The sequence below is a fragment of the Chelon labrosus genome (genome assembly GCF_963514085.1).
Source record: "Chelon labrosus genome assembly, chromosome: 6".
Taxonomy (NCBI): domain Eukaryota; kingdom Metazoa; phylum Chordata; class Actinopteri; order Mugiliformes; family Mugilidae; genus Chelon; species Chelon labrosus.
Window position 1 is genome coordinate 23,597,142 of NC_140342.1, and position 24,464 is coordinate 23,621,605.

The 24,464-nt window shown below is 43.0% G+C and overlaps 1 protein-coding gene across 1 annotated transcript in view; it reads right to left on the minus strand.

The window, feature by feature from the left end:
- Window positions 1-24,464, minus strand: part of LOC311489283 (contactin-associated protein-like 4) — a gene marked incomplete at both ends in the record, with an annotated part of 110,523 nt that overhangs the window by 30,849 nt on the left and 55,210 nt on the right. The window contains 9 exons of the mRNA XM_084546295.1: window positions 437-637; window positions 1,837-1,956; window positions 3,694-3,800; window positions 10,814-10,985; window positions 11,249-11,398; window positions 12,616-12,898; window positions 17,694-17,840; window positions 17,957-18,132; window positions 23,636-23,845. Coding sequence (XP_084402421.1) covers window positions 437-637; window positions 1,837-1,956; window positions 3,694-3,800; window positions 10,814-10,985; window positions 11,249-11,398; window positions 12,616-12,898; window positions 17,694-17,840; window positions 17,957-18,132; window positions 23,636-23,845 — 1,566 coding nt within the window. The remainder of the gene's footprint in view (window positions 1-436; window positions 638-1,836; window positions 1,957-3,693; window positions 3,801-10,813; window positions 10,986-11,248; window positions 11,399-12,615; window positions 12,899-17,693; window positions 17,841-17,956; window positions 18,133-23,635; window positions 23,846-24,464) is intronic.

Here is a 24,464-nt window from a genome sequence, read left to right on the forward strand (position 1 = left end):
TAAAAGTTCAAAATGAAAACGGGATGATTCAGTAGTTTCTGTGTATCTGTCATGGACATGTTGCTCCCTGTCCTCCAATCTGCTCACCTGTTTCCACACAGCTAATCAGTCCCTCGGCACACGGTAAACATTATATTCCTCCAGCTCTCTGTCCACTCGGTTGTCAGGCTGTCTGTGTTGCTTTGTGCCTTAGTGTCTGTTATTTATTTAACTCACTTGGAGTCCACCTTGGCCTGCCCCCTGGGTTTGTTTCACTGCCTGTATTTTTTTGTATTTCTACCAACTTTTAAATATCACTTTTATTTCGTCAACCTCCCTCCTGTGTGCTGTGCATTTTGGTCTCTGGACTGTGATTTAAGTATAAATGTATAAATTTTCGTGGTTTCAATCTGTTCATGTGGCTTGTTTTTTTTTTAAACTGCATAGTTGGCTTCACCTGGAGTGTTGAGGAGACGGGACTTCCTGCACTGGTAGGACAGTTCCTGTTCGCAGTGCTCCGATTGGCTGATGGCGGCCGGCAGTAGCTCATCTTCCGAGGAGTAGTCGAAGCGAACCGTGTGCCGGTTTACACCCGGAGACGGACGGACCCTGGTCAGCTCCGTGTTGTTGTGGTGCATCACCATCCATGTGTGCCCCTCTGCAGACAGACATATGGATATACATGTAGACGTGAGGATGCAAATGGAAGGAAAGGTCTCTCTTATTTGTCCCAATCTCTTGTTTTAACTTTAAAGGGTGACTTCTCCAACCTTGTTCTGTTGCAGTGTTGCAAGAGAGGAAACTCTGGCACGGTGCTGATTCTTACTGATATAATTCTAATTCTATTTAATTTTAAGTCACCAGGACAGACTTTAATAATTTATTTATCCAACACATGTATAGTAGTATAGCATAAATTATCCAATAAGAGGACCACAGGCAGTAATTGTTAAATGAAACACCCACTGTCATCCACAGATCGGAAGACGTTCAATATGATTGGAGGTCAATAAAATGTGCCGATTTTGACCATAAACCCCCGGAACAAGCTCTAAGGTGACGGTGGCGAGGAATAACTCCCTTTAACGGGGAAAAAACTTGAGCGGGGACCCTTATGCTTGAGGCCGGACAGAAAAAAGATGGAGGTGGTTTCAGAAGAGAAGGGAATCAATACCTCGGATTGTGTTAGCTACTTTTAAAAGCAGTCCTAAAGCGAAATCGTATGAAAGAATTAATCCAAGTCTGTGGTAACTGACTGGGAAATCCTTTTCACTTTCAATATGGCGATCCACACATACACACAAGTTAGATCAGCGAGTATCAGTGCTGAATGTGATCATGCAGCCCGTTAGAAACCAGACTCATGTTTGTTTATTTGGCCTTTTGTGCATTTATTGGATAGTTTTTCAGTAGGAAGCAACGGGATGAGAGAGAGGGGACTAAATGCAGCAAAGAGCGCAGGCTGGAATCGAACCTGCGCCCCAACAGTGAGGACTGAAGCCTCATTCAATCAAATCGGATGATAAACTTTTTCACAATATGCACAAATGTACCAAAGCATGCGGACACGTGAACATTACAAAAGAATCGGTGCATATTTGCGCGGTTATGTAAAGCATCAATCACGCTGACAGAAAGATGTACGCTGATGTACAGTGTACATCTTTCTGTCAGTGTGGTTCATAATGGAGGAAAAAGCACAACAAAGACCTGCATCATTACGATATGATACAAATGATAGAAAACAGCAGGACCGAGTGGATGAGACGAGCATAATCATTTGGAATCATGTAAATATACCATGCATAAGGCTGAGTGCTGATGGGAGGAAGATGTGGGGGAGTAAAATTGCATCACCTGTCATGTTGCAGTAGACCGGCTGCGGTTTGATCGGCCCGCTGCCGTCCACGTCGATGTGAAAGTGTCCCGACGTGTTTCCGTTGTGTTTGTACGCCTCGCAGGACGGCTCGTACACAGCTGGGGGGAAAATAATGAGGCGGACAGGAGATGTGAGGGGACGAAGATTGTAGGTGATGCTTCGCACGTATGTATCAGAAAATAATCAGAGGTTTTATTTCTGCAGCAGCAGCGTATAAACTGAAGTTTAACCCAACTGGAGATCACAGTAAAGACTGATGGGAATAAAACATAGACTGTAAAAAAAGATGGACGACAGGACAGCTCCTCTAAAGTGAAGCCAAAGCAAGTAGAGCTCCCCCTGGTGGCTGGCTGCAGTATAGGTCATAAGCTCCACCTCCTCCATGTTAGCAGATGGGACGAACTAAAACACTCACACTAGTTTTTAAGAACAGTTTCAGTCATTTTAGGTAGCTAATATAACTCTGATGCATAGTTAAGTGTTCATTTTCTGAGAAGTTTTGTTTTAGTTCGTTATTTGACAATATAGCAACAGGATGTGACATGGTGATGAAAAAGTGCAGCGTATAATCCAACATTTCTTTGTAACTGGTGCAGGTGGTATTAATTAAATGAAAAACGTGAGTGAGTCTAGACGGAGTGTGGGCGGGTCGTCGATATCGTGGCTCCACTCTCGGACCCTACTGCTCAGACTCTGGCTCCAAAGTCACAAGATGGCACCACCCGCATACCCAGGAAACTAGCGTCAGAAGTGGAGATGCATATTTATATACAGTCTATGGAATAAACACACTCAATAAATAAAACTATCAGCGTTGCCTCTTCTGCTTATGACTCCATAAGAGCCCTTTAAAGTCAAATCCATATCTTAAAGTTCCCACTGTTCTACTCATCAAGTCCTCTCAGTGTTAGGAAAAACATTAACAACTCAAGAGAACTGACTCATCTTATAGCTTTATTCATTCATTCAGTATCTGTCAGTTCAGTCTCATTAAACTATCACATCACGCACACACAAACAAACACAGAAGGGCGGGGGAGACTTGGCAGGAAGCTCCTAGAAGAGTCACTTTATTTGAAAACTTTCCCCAGTCTGCCTTTGTTCTGTCATAACTCCCAATTTGCAGCACCTATGCTCGGAGTTAAAAAACACACAGCGCTGTAATTGCTGAACAGCGTGGCTGGTAAGTGACTGGCACCATCACAATGACAGGTTTTCTGGGTATTAAAGTTGGAGCTGCCAGCTTGACGAGTCTTTCATTACCGCTTTGAAAACGGTAATGTGAATGAAGGAGAGACGGACGGACCTGGAAGCAGCACAGCACATTGTGAAGAGCCCTCATATTTTTATAGATTTATTCACTGAATGGACTTATTCTATTCAGTCTTTCACTTTATTTTGTGGGTCTCCCGGGGTGCAACTGAATGTTGTTAGTGAGGGGAGGGTCCTCTGTGGATCATCCAAGAGATACTTGATCAGTTTGGGATCTAGTGAATTTGGAGGCCAGGTCAACACCTTGTGCTGTTCTTCATGTTTTTTTTTAGTTGTGTTAGTGTTTTTGTGTGTGTGTCAGGCTGCATCCTGCTGGGGATGGCTGCTGCCATCAAGGAGTGTCATTGCTATGGAGTGGGGGTGCCTGGTCTGGTCTAGGTGGGTGCTACATGTCTAAGTAACATCCACACAAATGAATGTCAGGTCCAAATGTTTCCCAGCAGAACACTGTATTGTCACAAGATGGTCAATGTCAGTGGTTTCCATGTTACTTTTGTGTTTAACTCCACAACCCTAACCCTAACTCGGAAGCTTCTAATGTTAATGCGTCCCATGTGACTCACAGCTGTGGCAGGTCGCCCCGCTGTAGCCGCTGCCAGAGCAGTTGCAGTGGAAGCCGGTCCAGGACTGACTGCAGCGTCCGCCGTGTTCACAGCGACTGGGCGAACACCTGGTGGAGAGGCAGAGAGACAATTTCAGTTTTTTATTATTATTTCACTCTCAGATATCATACTCATGGACGCGTGTATGTGTGGGAGGAACTACAGGGTTTTATTTTTCCTGTCAAGCCAAAAAGAGAAATGTATATACCGAGCTGGCAGCTGGAACACTTGGAAACAGTTGGCCGTGTTTTTTACTGCCAAAAAGCTCTCAAAGAGGGCAGAAACAATCGATGCCAGAAAACACCTTTCATCTGTTACTGTCAGGAGAAGTACGTTCTGTTTCATTTGGAGCATCTTTTATGTTTTAGCCGAGTCACTTATCTTGTGGTGAGTGAGCATGCGTGACGTGTTTGTGGACACACACACACAAAAAAAACAAAACTCTCAGGATCAAACTTTCCACCATCTGGAGTTGGTTAATACATCACATGATGCTGGACGCTGATGACTGGCAAAAAGAAAAGCTTTCAAACTCTCACTATCCACTCGAAAACTGAGCACGCTTGAAATTATTTTCAAAATGAGTCTGTTACATAAAGCTACTTCATTAAATGGACAGAAAGCATTTTCAAAGCTATGTTTACTCGAGCATGTTATTGGCTTCACGGCCAAATGTGTGTGGGAGGGTCCGGAAAAATGTTTTATTTTTAATATTTGGAGGAGGTCATATTTGTCCATTTTGGAAAGCATGTCATTGTGGGAGGCTAAAGAGGAGAAAAAAAACCTTGACTGGAAAAATGCCACAGCGGAAACCTCATCCTGTGAAATATTTCAAATCCCTTGGCTTATTTGAAAGTAGATTTGTTCTCCTTGCTAAAAAAAGAGCATATGTTTTAAGATCCTATAAAGGTCCATTGCTTTTAAGAGAACCTACGGTGGCTACTAAAAGAACCAAAAACCTGACAAGTCCTCTCTAGAGCCAGGGTTTGGTTTTTCTGTTCTGTTCTAGAAAAACTGCTTTTAAAAGGTAACAAAAAAAAACAACACAATTCTTATTTTCTGGCAGTTATACGCCAATGAAAACATAATTATGACAATTATATTCCATATCTGCTTAAAGGTTGTTTATTACATCTTAAATCTCAGATGTAGGCGGCACGGTGGCGAGATGGTTAGCACTGATGCCTCACAGCGAGAAGGTCCTGGGCTCGAATCCTCTGGCTGACTGGGTCTTTCTGTGTGGAGTTTGCATGTTCCCCCTGTGTCTGCCTGGGTTCTCTCCAGGTACTCCAGCTTCCTCCCACTTTCCAAAGACATGCTGGTTAGGTTCACTGGTGATTCTAAATTGGCCGTATGTTTGAGTCTAGCCTTGCAACAGACTGGAGACCTGTCCAGGGTGTACCCCGCCTCTAGCCCAATGACAGCTGGGATAGGCTCCCCCCACGACCCTCCAGAGGGCAAGCGGATACAGAATGAAATAAGTAAAACTCCCCATTGTCACTGGGAAGATAAATAAGTTACCTGGTTCTACTCAACTGGCAAAGAGGAAACCGAGCAACAGCAGATATAGAGAAGAGAAGTTCAGAATTACAGCTGCCGCGTCTTTTGCTCCGTGTGCGCTTTTCTGGACTTGTGGGAACCAAAAGATTTGATAAATGCATTTCGCCTGCAAGGTGTTTTTTATATCGATCGTGTCTTGGTCTCTTCTGAAAACCCATTTTCTTGCTGCGCCCGACCTAGATAACACTTTTATCCACACAAACCGCTTCCCTGTCCGTTCAGATTTCGTTCAGAAAGAGTTGCGTCAAACACATAAAAGATAGAAAGATTTTTTAACTCTGCATGTTCATATTGTAATGTTAAGACATGCCCGATTTGAGTTGAGAATGCATGTGAGTGCGTTTGCCCAAACCTAGGCAGGAATGCTGAGGAGAAAAAAACGGATGACGGCACAGAATCTGCAGCCTCGTCTTTAGATAAAAAGCTCGGAGTCAGCAGTCCATCAGCTTCAGAAGGATTTCTTTTGCCTTCCACTTATCTCCATACTGCTTTTATGTAAAGTAAACTAGTTAAGGCACAAACCTATTAGCCGGCTGCTGACTTATTTTGCATGTGCATGGGTTGGGTTTTAGTGTGTGCAGTGATTGCTGCTCTTTAAAATTAGCAGACATAATCAGTGCTGTCATATTATTCTGCATGTTTTCTGTTGATGGAGTTTGTTTTTGCAGATAAAAGAAAAGACGACTTCTTATTAGTCTTCCAAAATTCATCTTCATTGTTTCACAACACAGGAAAACAATTGAGACCCTAACCCACCCGCTCCTCCCCTCAGTGCAGACACACACACACACACACACACACACACACATTCATCATGAAAATGTCAATAGCTGCTGGCAAAATGTTTCTTCCGGAGGAATGCAGTTTCAAACACCGATCACCACAGACGGATGACCAACGGAGTCCCCTTCAGACTGCAAACAGCCTCATCTAAATTCATCCACAGTATGCATGCTTCGCCCCGAGGCACCGCGGCCCTTTAAACACTAAATCAGGGGGTCCATCAGCCCTCCACCTCACCGAGCCTTGAGTGCCACATGGCCAATTAAGCCAGACAACACGAAACAACTGCCCCAGTGTGTCCAGCGCTGCAGAAAACCCCATCCTAACTCGGGACTGTGAGCCATGCATGCACCGAGTCTGCAGGGACGGCCCAAAGATTAATATGAAGAGCAAGAAGGAAGAGAAGTAGGGGAAGAGATATATTTGAGGAGGAAGGAGAAACATGCTGGAAGGAGGAGGAGGAAGGAGATAGTGAAGAAAGTGGAACAAGTGGGAAGAGGAGAAAAAAGTTGAAGGAGGAGGCGGAGGAGGAGCAGAAAAATGGAGAAAGAGAAAAGGGAAACAAGTTGGAGGAGGAGAAACAAGTCGGAGGAAGAGGAGGAGGAGGAGAAACAAGTCGGAGGGGAGGAAGATGGGGAAGGAGGAGGAACAAGTTGGAGGAGAAGAAGATGGGGAAGGAGGAGGAACAAGTTGGAGGAGAAGAAGATGGGGAAGGAGGAGGAACAAGTTGGAGGAGAAGAAGATGGGGAAGGAGGAGGAACAAGTTGGAGGAGAAGAAGATGGGGAAGGAGGAGGAACAAGTCGGAGGAGAAGAAGATGGGAAGGAGGAGAAACAAGTCAGAGGAGAAGAAGATGGGGAAGGAGGAGGAACAGAAAGGGCAAACAAGTTGGATGAGGAAGAGGAGGGACAAGTTAGATGTGAAACATGCAGGAGGAAGAGGAGGAGACACAAAGAGGAAGAGGAGGAGGAACAGAAAGAAATGGAGAAAGAGCAGGTGGTGCAGAAGAAGAGGGAGGATGAGAAGGAGGAGGAGAAACAAGTTGGTGGAGAAGAGGAAGGAGGAGAAAGTGTAGGGGGAAACAAGTTGGATAAGTAGGAGGAGTAGGTGGCAGCAATGCCATCAGATCAGTAAACTGTTGCAGAAAAGACAATCGTTAATATGTAAACTGTTCTCTGTAATAATGTTGACAGAAATGAAACACAGCTGAAACATTTGTGTTTCATTTCTAAGAGTTGAGCTTAAAAAAGCAGGAACGTTTGGTTTAAGACGAGGCCTCCAGTCAGTGCTGAGCTCCTTGTGTGTTAGAAGTCAATTTCTCCTGTTAATGGAGTGTTTGCTTTAGCTAATAATGCTCTGCTCCTGGCAGTGACACACACACACACACACAGCAGACAGTGGCAGCACACATACAGTAATAACCTGCTCTGAAGGATGACCACCACATTGAATTGGTGTTGCTGAGTCTATTTTCTCCCTGACTTTACAGTACAATAAATCCCCAGAGCACAAAATTCAATCAGCGGGATAACGGCGAGGCAGCATATGGTACGTGTTCCTTTCTGTCTTCTCTGGAAAACAGATTTTTTTTTTTTCTTCCAGTGAGCAGTCAGATCTGTGGAGACGCTACATTCAACCGAACGATAATGCAGAAACGGGGCGACATTTAATTAAAATCACTCGAGCAGATTCTCCTTATTTGGCAAGGATGTTTAGCTCGATATGTGTATGTGTGTGTGTGTAGATGGGTGTTTACGTTAAATTTTCTGTATATGCGGTTGTGTGTGTTTTTGTTTGTGTATGTGTGTGTCCTTCCATGCCCTAGAGGCAGGTTTATAATTGCTGTAATTGTCTCATTAATTGTACCGCTATTTGGCGTGACACCAAAATGGTAAACAATTGGTTCTGCTCTCCCTCCTTCCCTCGGCTCACATGTTTCTCTCACTCTGCATATAATCTGTATCTATCGGTATTATTTTCCCATCCATGATTACCACACAACTAATCTAGACCTTGTGATTAATACTTAAGGCTGCTTTAGCCTAACTATGGGTTTAACGTTTTCATATCAACCATGGATCACATGATCATGCAGCGACGAGGACGAGAAACAAGTTTAAGGAGAAGATCTTGCACCGTCTTTAACGTTTGGTTAATTCGTGTGGCTCTCGTCAGTATTATTTCTGGTGTAGGAAGCTTTTTTTCTGTAAAATACTTTCCTTAGAGGGTGGTGGAAACCAAATCAGAGCTAAAACTAGAATAAATATTTGATTGGGTCGTGTCTATCGTGTTCAAGAGATAAGCCCCTCTCAGGGTAGTGACAAACTTCCAGAGTTACGTTGTGTTGGCTGATGTTTTTAGAAATGCCAGATGTTAATTACAATGTAATTTAGTCACATCATTTGACAGCATCTGAGGGGAAATTATATTCATCTCCGCATTGTTTGGCCTTTGTATTTCTTACATTGTTTTACCTGGTAGCTTCCCGTTAGCATCTGTGGCTTCTACACACTAACAGCTGATGCTACCGCTTGTGAACAAATGTGAACGAGCTCACGAGATCCATTTCAAAGCAGCATTATAACAAAAAAAGAAACACAAGGGGAAATAAGAGCTAATATTGCTCCGTAACATGTGAACTGTAAAGGTCAATGACTCCAATGCAGAGATCAGACACTGGGAGCATCCAAAGTCCGGGGTTGAATACACAAGCTAAAGTCCGTTCACAGGTAAGCAGTCCAAAGGGAAACCAGTATTGAGTAGGATTCAGGCCGGAGGCAAAATCCAAAAACAAACAAAAAAAAAAACAGCCCACAAGAAAAAAAAAGTCCAGCAGAGCTAAGTGAAGACCAAAGTCAGGTACAGACAAGATTTCAACACAAGGAGAAATCATTACAAGGGAAACACTGCAATGCTCGACACCAAGGCACAATGAACGACAAGGAGTACATATACACTGGCAGGTGATTGGCTGATACTAAACAAAGTCAGGAAGCACATTCAACTCAAGTGTGTGGAGACCTTAAAGAGAGTCCAAAAGGATCATCACAACAACAAGTCTGCTGCAGAAAGAGGCTGAAAACACAAACGCTGTCACATCATCAGTCCAGTCTCTGAATGTAGACTCAATGCTTTTGTTTTCTTATTTTCTCCATTTTGTCTTTTGAAGATTAAAGACACGTCTGTAATCGTTTCAAGATCTCGCCGTTTCTACAAGGCTTCTGCAATAGAGGGAATACATCTTTTCATGTATTTTACATGAAACCATAAAGTCTTTCAAATGGAGGTCTGAGATGAGTCCTTATGAGAGGGTTTAAGTTTGAATTAATACATTGCAAACTACACTTCTTTTGTGATTCGATCTCAGTGTACTTTAGTCATTGAGCCTAAAATCCATTAAAATATTGATTTAGTTTAACGGCTCCTTTGTGTTTTCCTATTTACCACTTTATTGATAAAAGGTTGTTTTTTTACCTGGTCAGATAATTACACATCTCACCACCGTGTTTAAGGTGCTGCATTTAAGATGCAATCAACATTAAGTCCCTTGTGGGTTCAAGAGTAGAAGTTTTATATTGTGAAAAGGTACAAGTGTGACATACTATGAAAAAGACTCGAGGTTTTATAGAGAAACAGTGATGTAATGTTAAACTAATGAATACTCTCCCATTGGAAAAGTGTATGAAATTCAACGGGTGTATTTTCACGAAAAGGTTAGTAGAGACTAAATGAGTGCTCTTGTGTTGTTGTTGGTTTAAATCTCACTCACCAAGCATCCTGTCAGCACAGTATGGCTTTTAAAATGGAAATCTACCAAAATTCTCCTCAAATGGAAGAGGACGAACTCAACTTGGACCTGTCTTACTACCCCTGGTTGTACATTTTGTCACCAGGATGGCCGAGTGGTTAAGGCGTTGGACTTAAGATCCAATGGGCAAAAGCCCTCGTGGGTTCAAACCCCACTCCTGGTATATGGTGGTTAAAAGACCCACTCACCTTTACGTCAATTTTTGAGTTTCTTACTTCACAGTACAAAATTTCAAATGTTAAGCACCCCAAGTATGGTTGATGATCAGTTTGTAAAGCTTTATGTCCATTTGTGTTTCACTTTTACCTGTTTGGTTTTACCCATTGACCCAATGACACATGACCAAGCCCTATTGGCTTATACTGTATGTATATGTACATTTTTCACTTGAGACATTATTTAAATTCTCCTTTGCAGTGCATTTCTTGATGACTCTGATGAAGACCACATGTTGATACGCGTCAGTGAAATAAAGTTGTTCCATTTACTACAGGTGCTGCTGGAGTCTAGATCTTTACAATCACTTTTACCTGTGGACATTTTGCTATGGTTTTTGTCAGCACAATAGCATAAAAGGAGTATAGTTCACAGCCATTGAGTCTCAAATCCAATGAAATATTGGTTTATTGTTGGTTTTTCGTAGCCTGACTGTTGACCTGGTGAGGAGCACTGACTTGCAGCTTACCAGGGTGGCCGAGTGGTTGAGATGTTGTACTCAACATACCATGGACACAAGTCCTTATGGGTTCAAATCCCACTCCTAGTAGATGAGATGAGTTTTGACTGAACTTTTTCACATCATTACAATGAAAAGTTCTGCTGCATGGTTTGTAAGGCTGTTACTTCATCTAAGGCAATAGAAGACTAATAATACTGTCTCTTAATAAATCAACGAGCATGTTTATTTTATTTTTTATTTTTTTAAACTGACCTGTCGATGATTCCACACATGTCAATCTGCAGGCTGCTGTAGTTCCCCAGCTGCTTTTGCTGCACCATGATCAAGTCCATGTTGTGGTTGTCTAGGGTGATTAAACGCATGCATCCCTGGAAGATGTTAAAAGGGTTTCTGCATCCCTGAGTGTAGTCTTCAGCAGGACACCCTGGAGAAGAGAATCAGTTAGAGTGAAATACACATGAACATGAAAATATGAACTGAAATGACAAATGCTTGAGATCTATAGAGAGTATTTAAACAGTATTTCCTACATGGTGAAAAATCGATAAACTGTGATTGGCGGAAATTTCATTCAGTTATTTTTAGATTCTATACACCGTCGGATGTTCAGCAACTTCCACATGGCTGTTTGACGGTTCACAGGGTTTAATAGCTCATAAGGACACAGTTGATCTGTTCTATTCTTACCGCCAAAGAAGAGGTGACTTTCTATAGCGACGGGAAACGGCAGGCTGGCTTGCGCGCTGCCTCCTTCCTCTTTATCCACAGCGATGGTCAGGCGACCTCGTCTGGAGTTCAGCTCCACAGAATGCCACTGGCCGTCATTCAGAGCAGCACCTGGCGACCGAAAACCAATTAACGAACACTGCTGGAAATTAGATTCAGTCACGTGTTCATGGTTGCACATCGAGCTGGCAAGATGGTTTTTCCACGGCTGATGCCAAGCACGGGCACTCGCGTACTAATGAGCAAATTAGACATCCTGTCACACAGCAGCCTTCTACACGTGCACCAAATTTCTCTTTGCAGCTTTATAAATCACGTGTTTCACTGAGACGGGATTTAGAAAAATGCCACGATTGTACCAATTGATTGCAAAAGCCAACCGGCGCAGGCATCCTACATCTCCTGTGTGATTGACCTGTATCTGCTGTGCCAGCCTCATGGATCTGTATGTTGTTAGGGAATAGATCAATATCTCATTACCTCCTCTGGTTTTCTTACTGCCAGTGCTTTGCTCAAGAACCAGCCTCAGTCAAGTGATTCAGCTGCTCAGAGGTCACACAGGATCTACAACTAAATGCCTGGCAATAAGGTTACCAAAGCAGATAATCATGGAAATACTGCAGTTAAATGTTGCACTGCATTAAAGAGGAACTACTGTTTTTTACAACCTGGACCTTATTTCCTTATTGTTTCGTGGTGGAAAGTTGGAACTGCTCCGTATCTGAGTGCCGCAGAGTTGAACGAAATGGCTCTGATTGGTTGTGGGACTGAATCACGCCCCAAAATAAAATCAAAATGCGGACCATAGACTGTATAAATATGGACAGTGGAACAGCACCTCAAAAGTGAAGCAAGTAGAGCTCCCCCTGGTAGCTGGCTGCAGTATAGGTCATAAGCTCTTCCTCCTCCATGTTTTTGAACAAACATAATTTTATTTTTCAAGGATGGTTTCTGTCATTTCAGGTATTTAACACAGTGCTGATGCATGTTCAAGTGTCAGTTTTTTGGGTACGTTTCATTTTAGTTTAGTCATTTGCCAACTGCTCCGTACAGCCGCGGGACCGTGAGAGTTGAAAAAAGGAAAATTTAAAAACAAGTACAGTGTAGCAGATAATATGAAGCATTAGAAGACATTTGCTGCCTGGAAACACCTCAAGGCCATTTCATAATTTTCCAAATATCATGTTTAATTAATCTAAAATACTGGAATTTGATTTATAAGAGCTAGGGGGAATTACTCACTGATTGTGTAATGACCCATTTAGATGCGAGAGCTCACTTAACCTTTAGTGGTTAAGTGGCTCTGAAGTGTTTTCTTTTAGACCGACCTGCACTGAGCTCCAGCAGCGCCCGGCCACCTTTATGAACCTGCAGCCGGAGTCTGGCGTCGCTCAGGTACACCCAGACCACGCCCCCTTGCTGAGGGAGGTCAAAGGTGAGCAGAAGCCCCGCCTTGTTCCACGTCGTGAACTGGAACCCCACAGACACGCCCCCCGAAGAAGAGGAGGCCGCCACCGTCGCTGTAGTCCCTGGCAGCTGCAGGAAGCTGTGAGGCCCGGGGAAAGTCACGGCAACGGAGACTGGCTCAGCACAAGAAAAGGTCACATTGCCCTGAGAGAGAGAGAGAGAGAGAGGAGGTGGGACGAATGATTACTAGAGAGATAAAACAACATGAAACATGAATATTAATCGGTTGCAGAGGGCGTGTCCGTGTGACCTCATGTCGCTGTGATCTCATCAGCAAGTCTCCTTAAAGAGGACATTGGTATTACCATAATGATAACCCCAGAGATTTGGATAAGACTAGGAAAGCATACCTAAAAAAAAAAAAAAAAAAAAAAAAAAAGTCCCTTAGCTAGGATATAAAAAAAGATAAAAATGAAATGAGCTGAGCATACACCATAGCCAAGACTGCAATATCTTGCCATCTCTGTTACGGCCCATTGTTTTGAGTTGTGGTAATGACACTGTGTCTATTGCAAAGGCTGCAGCAGTAATATACGACCGTCCAGACTCTGCTGGGACTTTCGGGCTGCTATCTTTACAGTGCTGCGGAAACACAGATGACATCTAAAAGCCCTTTGTGGTGGAGTTAAAGTGATGGACAATAATTCATGTCGGGGCTGTGCTGCTGCACAACACAGAGTGAAAAGTTTACCTTAAAAACTCTCAAAAGCCTCAAGGCACAGCAATCCTCTTCCACCCACGCTCCCATTTTCTTTGTGTTACAAAGCCGTAAGACTGCTATTCAGTCCCTGTATTAAACTGGACCACAACCTTGAGGTTAATACCAATTTAAAACAGCCTCTATTAGATCTTCAGTCATGCGTGTGAATCTCTGAACCTCTTAACGGAGAATTCATGTTTTCTTCTGCTGCCTGGACTTTTACAGTAATGAGAGAGCATTCATTACTCCACTCACCAGCGCTTCACAGACTCTCTAACCCCTCATCGCAACTGAAACCTCTGAGGGTCCTAATGGCCAAGACGAGGGGGCATTAGTGAGACTCTAACTGCTCTGCGCTCCTTTGTCTGGCCTGCACAAACCAGCAATTGTCAAGTCAGAGAGTAGAAGCCAATATTTCATCACTGAGACTGAATCCCTGCAGAGACAAAGAGAATATGAAACACAACAATGTTTCATGCTGTTTTTATGTTTTATGGGAGCTGTGATGAATAATTGGTTTGGATTTACTAAACTAAAGTCATAAAAAGTCTACAAAAAGAAAAAAAAAAAAAGCAGAATTTTTAAAGGCGTCTGAATGACCAAAAGGGATTTTACTAAGGGCCACAATCTGGGGCAGGTTTCAGTTGCTCAACTCCCTCAGATGAAAGGATAAGAGCCCGGAGCTAAACTTTAAAAAAAAAACAAAAAAACACAAAGCTGCTATTCTATATGTGAAGCATAGACAGGCAGAGTCGGCAACACCTTAGACCAGGGGTCTTCAACGTTTTCCAGGCCAAGGACCCCCAATCTGATGGAGAGATGGAGCGGGGACCCCCTACTTATATATATATATTGTATAAAATTGTGTTTTATATTAAACCGGTCCTATAGTGCCTTGTAGAAATGTACCTTGTTGTTCTGCATTCAATACTAAGATATTAAAATAACAAACAGGTTAATATATTCATGTTTTTATTTTGAACATGCAAGGTACAGTGGTATGGGTGGCCGTGCCACTGCCATTTATAAACATACCTCAAACTGATACCTACCAAGATTATCAATGTCAGTCAATTGCATGTAACCATGCACAAAAAATATTGAAATTGACATTTTTAAAACATGTGCATATGCATACAATACTTAACTATAGCCTAACATTGACAGATTCTTTTCCCCATAATCCCCAAGCTGTATAACATTTAAAAAGAACTTCATGTGTGTTTAAAAAAAATTGTGGAGGTGAATATAAAAAAATGTCTAATCAATCAAAACATTTTCGCGACCCCCCTGCAGTACCTCCGCGGACCCCCTAGGGGTCGCGGACCCCCTGTTGAAGACCTCTGCCTTAGACTTCTGCACCGCTGAGTATGCTTCCAAATTAAATACTAATAAACCTACGGCCTAAAAAATACAATTTGTACAAAATTCAGCTACAATCGGCTTTAAATTTATCCCGGTTCGACATGCTTCCAAGTATATAGCCTGTATTCTGTGTTTATTTTTTCTCAGATCTGCTACCATTTTGGTAGCCGTTAGCTTAGCCGAGCTCTGACGTGTGCATCAGTGTAAGCGGTGTACCAGGAAATCGTGCACTGACAAAAGTTCCGCATTGTTTGGAATACAAACTGCGATTAAATATGTTAATTTTTTTAACGTGTTATTTTTTTGTAATTAATTAATAGCAATTGACAAGTTAAAGTCCCACCCCTAATCACAACCCTAAAGTTTAATTTATAAATCAAGTCTGCTTGTTTGGAAACGGTGGTTCCCATGTACTTTATGCTAACTGCTATGCTAACGTTTAGCCAGAGCTACCTAGCTGGCTGGCAGGAGGACAAATAAAGTTACTAAAAAAATAAAACGACGTTTCACCTCCACCTATCCAGCTCACATCACCAGCAAATGCCTTATCCTTTGACCGTTTTTCTTCCTCCAGTTTTCTTTTTCCACTGAGATAACTTCCTTTTTTTGCTGTGTTTGTTTTGTTTAATATTCTCGCTAACGTGAGTGATGGGTAGCTGTCAATCATTCCCGGCCCGCTACGTCACTCACTTTGCGACAGTGCGGTCCACGACGGTTGGAAAATTTCATCAGCACAAGAGTAACCATGGTAACACCCTGCTTCATACGATTTACATGTGAATTTAAAGAATACGTCAATGTACATGTACAAACTCTATAAAAAGTGAAAAGTTAAATTATATGATACACGGTTTGAAGAGGAATAATGTATATGTTTTAATTTTACATTTTTATTGTATTTATTATTTATTTACTTCATTTATTTAGATCCATAATTTTGCTCTGCCTTATGACCACTGGTTGAGCAAGTCTGCATTGTTTGTATTTACATGTTTTTCCAATAAAGTAAAAAAAAAACAAAAAAAAAACAGCTTATGATTGCAGTTTATTTTATTTTATTTATATCCTACGTATATCCTACGTCTGGAGCCTCATTGTGTCATTGGGCAAGACTCTGGTCTTTTGCAGTTCTAACACAGAGACAGACAACCTAAACTGTCTCATGGTAAGACGATCATTAAAACTACAGTTGCCACAATGGCAGCTCCAAAAGCCACAGCGTGGAGCGCATTTATCCAGTCCCAGCGGGAGAAAGGTCTGTTCTTCTGCTTCGTCGAGAGATCTATGATGTGAGCTGTGAACGCCTTTACGATCGCTGCTTCTACAGACGGGTCCTGCTGTAAGATCATGGACTCCAGAAGGTTCTTGTCTTTGTACTCCTTTTTCAGGTGTTTGAGAACAGCCTTGCGGATCTTTTTGTTGTACTTGAAGTCCGGGCAGAAGTCTTTGTAGTCGTCCAGTTTCTCCATCGTCTGGTTGACGAGGCGCTTGAGTTGAGGGACCCAGTCGTCGTGGTGGAGCTTTTGGAGAACGTTGCACTTAGACAGCACTTTCATCGTCAGCATGGTGACAAACAGTCTGAGCTGGTTTTCATCTTGGGCCTCAGGTACAGAGTCAAGAGTTGTAGATGCTGGAGGCTCAGCAGAGTGTTGGTCTGTGGAGACCTCAGAGTCTTTTTCTTGCTCCAGCATGATGGTTGCAGTTGTATCTTCAGATACGGAGGGGTTCTCTGGTTGGTCCATTACAACTTTAAAATGTCCGTCTGGATGAAGAACGTTGATTTCGGGGTCAACTTCAGGTACAGGAAAGTTTTCTTTTGTGTTGTGTATTTTGGGTTGCTATGCAACCAGTAGCGGGATCCCCAATGCATGCTGGGTAACCTTGTCACTTGTTGATGGGAATGTTAGCCATGTGTCATGTTAGCCATGCATTAATTTGCTTAAACCACTGTGTTAATAAACGGTGAAAGATATAACATTTTGGGTCCATCAAGATTTTAAAATCTTTGTCTGCATAAAGAAACCTGGCTTAAGGGTTGACTTCAGATACAGAAGAGTTTTCTCGATGTGGATGAATGCAAAGTGGTTTTCTCGCTGAACAATCTCTCAAAATGAGTTATGAGTTGAGGTAAGCGGAGTTCAGTCCTATTTAAAACATTGGAGGTCAAAGTCAAAGATCACAGAACACCATGTGATCTCATTAAGGTCACATGACATTCCGTGACACAGGCCACACCCACATCATTCCGATGTCACATGACATTCAGTGTCTTGCACATCTGAGCTGTCAGCGATTGAACCATCGACCCTGGTACCAAGCCAAAGTGTTTCTTTGTGCAAACCAGCCTAAAACTGTTCCAGGAAGTGAGCTTACTAAATAATGAAAAATTATGAATCTCTAGTTCACAATAAACTGACACTGTGTTAAGTTATATTTAAGTCTGTAATGTTTCTATTTATTTATTTTAAGGGACGTCCTGATCAGCATCCATGCAATCTGGTCAGGCTCCTCAAAAGTATATCATTAGTGTTTGAAAAGGTAAATGAATAAATAAGTACAGTATGAATCCAACATTTGGATAATCTATAATCCAACATTTCTTTGTAGCAGAGCGTAGTATTAATTAAACGTGAACACGAGCGGGCGGGGCATCAATGTCATGCCCCCCGACTCTGGCTCCAAAGTTGTGCTAGTGTCCCCGGGAAACTAGCGTCAGTTTGGGCAATGAGAGGAAGTAGAGACGTGTAGTCCATATTTATATACAGCCTATTTGGATCAGTGGTCACTAGGAAAATAACTGAGCATATTATCATAGTTGTTAGTGCCCTGGTGGCTGTTTAGATTCTGTAAATGAAGTTGACTTTATTAACTTACCACCACAGTAACCTGGTGGTTGTTGTGTTTAGCCAGTTCTATCAGTCTGTGATTATTGTAGAGCAGGTTTTCCAGGCAGCCATGGAACTTCCTCTTGGAGACGACTGGTCTCCGAGAACCGAGGTCCTGAACTGCCCCCACACTCAACTGTATGGAGACAGGAAATACACATAAATACACATCTGCACATTTATCACATGGATATCTGGCACTTGTGAGCAGCTCTGTTTGCGCACACGTTTGTTCAGCAAGTTTCAGCAAACCTGTTCAATGTCCCAGTGGCTGAACTCCGCAGGGATCTGAATCCTCTCGGTGTGCTTGTCCACGGTGAGGTTGAGGTGCGATCTGCGGCGCTCCACCGCTACATGGTGCCAGTGCTGATCGTCTAACAGGCTGCCGAGGGAAGCGAGACGCCGGGGCTCAGAGGACGAAGCCCCACCTGGAAGAACAAGCGCAATAAAAGATAAATAGTCACCCTCAGCACAAAGGTGAATATTTATTTACCCAATGTGCCAAATAAAAGTTTCCTTGTTGTTGTGAATATTTTTTCACAGTATCCCATGGAGAGGAGCACGGTGAGGTCACCCTCGATCGTCTCACTGGAGACTACCGGCGGTATCTGCAAACTTTGAAAACTGAAGCCGAATGTGTGATACTGCCTAATCGGGGAAAAACTCCAGAGGAAACACAGTGAGACATCATTAATGATAGATGAGCCCCAGCAGGTCTAAATTAGTGGATCCATTTCTGCATCTCCCAAACAACTAAGAGGGGAAACTTTGTGTTTCTGCTGAGAGAAGGGAGTGTAGAAAGAGCTGAATACAGTCAGTCATTAAAAATGTATTAGGGATTCTTTAGGGAGAGAGACAATGCCGACTTCAGAGAGAGAAACGGTTTGAAAAACGGCGGACAAACCTGTCTTTGATATTTTGCACCGCGGCTCAGAAGAGAAACACAACTTCACCCGGAAAGATTGCTTGATGATAGAGAAGAAGTCTGTCCTGTCAACAGAGTCACCGCGTTGACTTGTTTCATTACAGTTTGGCTAAATAGAAAGAGCCGGCTCAATCAATACGAGAGGAAAGATAGCAAGACTTAAAAACAAATAAGATCTCCTTATCGGCACTGATTAATGGAACAATTGTTGCGTTGTAGGCGGTGGAGAAGAGAGGAAGAGGACCTCGTGAGTGGATGAATGATCTGACTGCCGCCCGGGTGACGGAGAGAAGAAAGCAGGAATCAATACGAGAGATCAGAGAGCTAACAAACGGAAAATGAAGCAATATTAATACACAGACACCTCGAACAGTTTCCTCCTCCTTCTCTGTCGCTACGTCTTTATTTTTCTTTGTGTCTCTCACTTCACTTTCAGCCCTCGCTGAGCTCGTCGGGAAGAAAATATCAATCACATGTTTCAAGAAGTAGCAACACATGTCAGTTTATGACTTGAAGTGCTGTTGAGTGTGAACAATCATGGAATACGAAAAAGGGCCAACGTCAATGAGTCCTTGAGCTAGATTGCTGTTTGAGTTGTGACGGTTTGGGGTGGTGGAGCGGGGGGATGGGTCACCAAAAATCAATAGGTTACCTTCTGATGGCTGCATGAATGTGCACGGCAAATATTAACAAGGAAGGAGTCAGCAGATGTGCAACATTTATGAGTGATTAGTGCGACAGGGTCACAGGGTCTTTCGAGCCTCAGGGTGCACAGTAAGTTTTGTTGAAGCGCTACAGAACCTCGACATAGTACGAGATATGCTGAGCAGCAAAGCCTTAAAGAGATAATTAAATAAGAGATGAAACCCTGCTAATGACTACGGCATTTTTTATTAATGTCAAGATGGGTCAGACTGGTTGTGTTTGCCTCTTTTTTGCTGCTTGTGCAGAGCACTTTCTGCAGAGTAACACCTTATCGTATCTGTTTGCTATTATTCATTCATCTTCTGTAACCGCTTGTCCTGTGAAGGGCCGCGAGGGAAGGGGGGCTGGAGCCTATCCCAGCTGACATCGGGCGAGAGGCGGGGTACACCCTGGACAGGTCTCCAGTCTATCGCAGGGCTAACACAGAGAGACAGACAACCATTCACACTCACACCTACGGCCAATTTAGAATCACCAATGAACCTAATGAGCACGTCTTTGGACGGTGGGAGGAAGCTGGAGAACCCAACTTAAAAAAGTTGTGTGAATACCTGTGTACCTGCGTTCACATATAGATGGTAAACAAAGCTTCATTGGATTAGACTTTTTATGAGTATACCAGGGATCACGTTAACCGAATATGTTCTGTCATTGACCATTTTTTTAAAACGGTGACGGAAAAATCTGAATTCACACCCCAGACCACTTGGTGGCGAGTGAGCATATTAATTGGGTCATATCTCTCTTGATTAGTAGTGTAAGAGTCGGTTAAGTTTCGTTTCTTTGCCGGTCGAGTGAGTGGCTGCTGACTCTCAGTTAAGCGGGGATCCACGAGCAGCAGTTATGAGTCGGTTAAGTTTCGTAAGTGAGTGACTGTGTGCCTTAATTTGCTCGTGGTCAAGTAGTTTTGTTTCTCTGCCGAGTGAGATTTAAGATGTTTGAATGGTGCCGTTTATTGATTATATATCAGTCAAACGTGGTAGGACTCAACTGAGCCGGTTAAATAGACTCTAGATTCATGATTCTTGAGTCGTCTTTGATGGCCGGTTATATGAGCCGAATGTTTTTTTTCACCGCTACTGAATATTAATTAAAAATGAATGATAATTAAATGCTATTGAATACTGTATGTCATTATTATCATTCAAAAAAAAATAAATAAATAAAGTGATGGTTAAAAATAGGTTATGACGGATTTTTATGACCCTGTCAGTCAAAATGACAGACAATGAAAAAGTCTAGCGCAACCTCTGGGCTATACCCACTAAACTTTTCTCCAGAATGCGGTAAGACCAGCCCAGACCATCACCAGGTCAGAGCTGCCAGCCATCCAAGACATTTACAGCCAGCGCTGCAGAAGGAAGACACAGCGGATCACGTCTCTGACCCCAGATACCCCAGCTACAGACTATCCACACTCCTACCGTCTGGCGGGCATTTTTTTTTATCCACAAGGCTACTGAACTGCTGAATTACTACACAAACACACACATGCACAATTCAGTTTTATTCTGTTTCTATATATTTATCTTATTTTGCCACATGTTTCTTTATTTTATTTATTGTATTTTTGCTTCTGTGGTGTTGAGTGGGCTCCGTGCACCAACAAATTCATTACTGGTAACAATGCTGCATTATTATAGACAATAAAGAATCTTGAATGCAATGAATACTTTGAATGCAAGTATCATGTAGTCTTGTTTGTATCATTTATGCAGTATATGCTGCAGGTGTACTTTATCCAGATGTACGTAGGTATGGTTCCTTCAGCTTCTCTCTTCTCATCTGTCCCACTTCCCTCTTTTCTATCTCTCTCTCTCTCTCTATCTATCTGGTCAGCCTCAATCAGATGGACTCATATGAGGGGGGTTCTGCCAAAGGTTTTTACTTGCCATCGTAAGAGGATTTAGACTATGGGCTAACCAAAACATTCAAATAAAGCACCTTACTTTAAACAAAATGACAAGAGTGTCACAAACCAACACTCAGAAGACTGGTAGAAGATAGACAATAAAAACATGTTAAACAGGGACTATATATTGCACTGTGCAGAACACCGGTTACAGTGTGTTGCCTCACTGACCCTGCTGCTTATTTCAGTCCGACCAAATTCAACTTAAACTCACATGACAGTAACAGTAACTCTGGGCTTTGTTTCCTCCAGTTTTCCAGGACATTGTTCCCGTTTCCTGTGCGGGACTGTTACTCTCGGTTGCCTCATAAAGCAAACGCGGTTCAGCGCCGCAGAGCAGACCATGTGTGAGTCCGGGGTCAGTGCACACAGCAGATGAGCTAAATCACAACAATCTGTAGTAGCGTAAAAAGGCCGAGGCGAGTGGGAAGCGGGAGGAAAAACAGAGACTGAAATAACGAGGTTGAAAGACCGGAGAAGAAAGGGCGTCCAACCAAGAAAAAATAGAACATCCACGAGGCCAAATACACAGGGTCGATATCAGAGGAAGAAAAACAGAAAATGTGAAACAAGGAGATGAGGGGTATGGAGAGAAAAAAGGCAAATAGTCTCTTCTTGTGTTGTGAAGAGTTATTAACATAAAAGCATAAATTAGAGGAAGAAGAAAGAAACAAAAAAAGTTACTTCCAGTTTGACTTAATGTCATAATTAAAAGTTGACAAAAATGCAATGGCTTTTCATCGACTAAAAATGACAATAAGGATATTCACCTGAAGACTAAATCAAAGATGGCTGTCAAAACTGAAACGCTCCCGCAGACAGATGCAGTTAGAGACTAGCTGATGACCACGGTGGAACAGTTAGCAGCTAAACAGATATCTCTTCAGAACTTGGCAGAGGCATAAAACACAGGGAAGGGAGAGTGAGCACTGGTGGAGGGAGGGATGAAAAGAGAGGTGTGGGGTTTGAAGTATGAGAGTTCTGAGAGATGTAAAACAGAGAAGGAGAGGGAGGATAGATGGATGCAGTATTTCAGCAGCCAGATGGGGCTCATGATGAGAGGTGTGCCATATGGTGATGATTCAGCATGGCAGCCCGACAACCTCTGGTTTAACCCCGTTTACACACACGTGCACGCACACACCCGCCGTGCATCAAGCCTCGAAGAGTCCGGCCCTAACACATGCTACAGTGAACGGAGACCATCCATCATGCCTGTAACTAGATGGAGAAGCAGCAGCAGCAGAGTGGGAGCCAAGATTTAAACCAATCAGATGTCGGCGTCTGTGTCTAAACCACCAATAAATGATTTTGTGGCTCGTTGGTCTAGGGGTATGATTCTCGCTTTGGGTGCGAGAGGTCCTGGGTTCAAATCCCGGACGAGCCCCGATCTTGTGCAATCATATGGTGGTTGTGGTTTTGGGCTGAAAACTAGACTGTTTGCAGCCAGTGTCTGGGAGTGGAGCCCATACTTTTCCTTTTGATTAATACAACGCTCTGCTCTACCTCCACCAGTTATAAAGAAATGTTGGCCGCTTCAGTAAGTGGTTTAAGCATCTAACTCAAACTAAACTTCTCAGAAAAATGGACACTTGAACGTATGACAGCATTATATCAACTGAAATGACTGAAACCATCCTTGGAAAAAAAGTTATTTGACGTGTACTTTAGTGTTTTAGTTTGGCCCAAGTCCCATCCATTAACATGGAGAAGGTGGAGTTTATGTTTACCTATACTGCAGCCAGCCACCAGGGGGAGCTCTACTTGCTTTCGCTTCACTTTAGAGGAGCTGTCATGGAGTCCACTTTTATATACAGTCTATGCACCGAACTGTCACAACGCCACATGACCCCGCATCCATGGCTGAGGTGCCTTGAGCATGCACCTAACCTCCAAACTGCATCCTGGGCATTGTTTTGAGTGTGCACAATACTGTGTGGGATCAGTACAGTAACATTTATTTTAAATTATTATGATTATTAACTGTGAGGTACAAATCCAGCAATTTAAGCTTCTTATGACATACCAGTACAAGAGTCGAGCCCATGGCCCTGGCCCTAACTTCCTCCACGTCAAGCCCCATGGCCATAGCCATGCCCCTGGGCCCAGCTCGCTCTGCCAGCCCTAACCCGAAGCCACCCCAGCCCTGACAGACACTAACCTCAACCCCCTAGCCATGCCAGCCTTAACCCTACACACCTCTAGGTCCCCCTCGACACACTAATCCTAACCAGCGTTTGGGAGATGGGTGAGTGTGGTTGGGCCTCTTTGGAGGATCCCCCTGAGTCTTGGTTTAGATATTCGAGCATTCTTCTCAGTGCAAACCTGGTGTTTCTATTAAATTTCATGGTTCCTCTCCAGTGCAGTAGATATATAGATTTCTTCATACCTTGTCTGAGCAGCAACAGTAGCTTTCCTCTCTCTAACTCCAGACTGAGGCCGAGTCCTTCCTGGCCCTCTGCGTGCAGCAGCGTCCCAGAATTCCTCAGGGTTTTAAACTTCAGAGTGACAACATCCCTAGACGTCCGCCTCTGCCCTGGACTCAGCTTGTACAACAGACCGCTGTTGCTGGCGCCGTCGAAACTCACCACATCAGAGGCTGAAAATCACATAACAGGAAACATACAGTCAGAAATGTTACAGGGCAGTGAAGTACTGAATGCAAGACAAACCATAATCATAAATTTGACCTGATTGTCTCAACGTCTTTCATTGTTGTCTTCAGATGATAGTAGTCCATAACAAGACGACCACAAAAAATACAGATATCTGAATTTTTTTGCCACTGCCTGTGACAAAGTGTTTCCTTTTTTAGCAGGACGGGATCTGTATTCTGAACAGCACATTTAATAAAAAATGAAGTATCTCCGTTCGGTGGGGATTTGGACAGAGCTGTGGTGAGGTGAATCCAGGCGAGATGAGCTGTAGGTGTGAGTGTGTGTGTGTGCAGGAGCAATGAAGTGTAAAAACTCCTTAAAGTCCCAGATTGTGAATCATCTGAATCCCAAAACAGCAGCAACTGACTCACCTTTAAACAAATGCACGTACACTGCAGTGCAGTTAAATAAAGAGCAGCTATGATACTGTTGCATGGGTCGAAATAAGCAAAAAACTGCATGCACTTAACAAATCCCCCTTGGTCAGACTGAGCTGCTGACCTTTGATAGGTCCTCTACAAAAACACAATCAAATAAGTTCAGTTCAAGTTTGTATGAGAC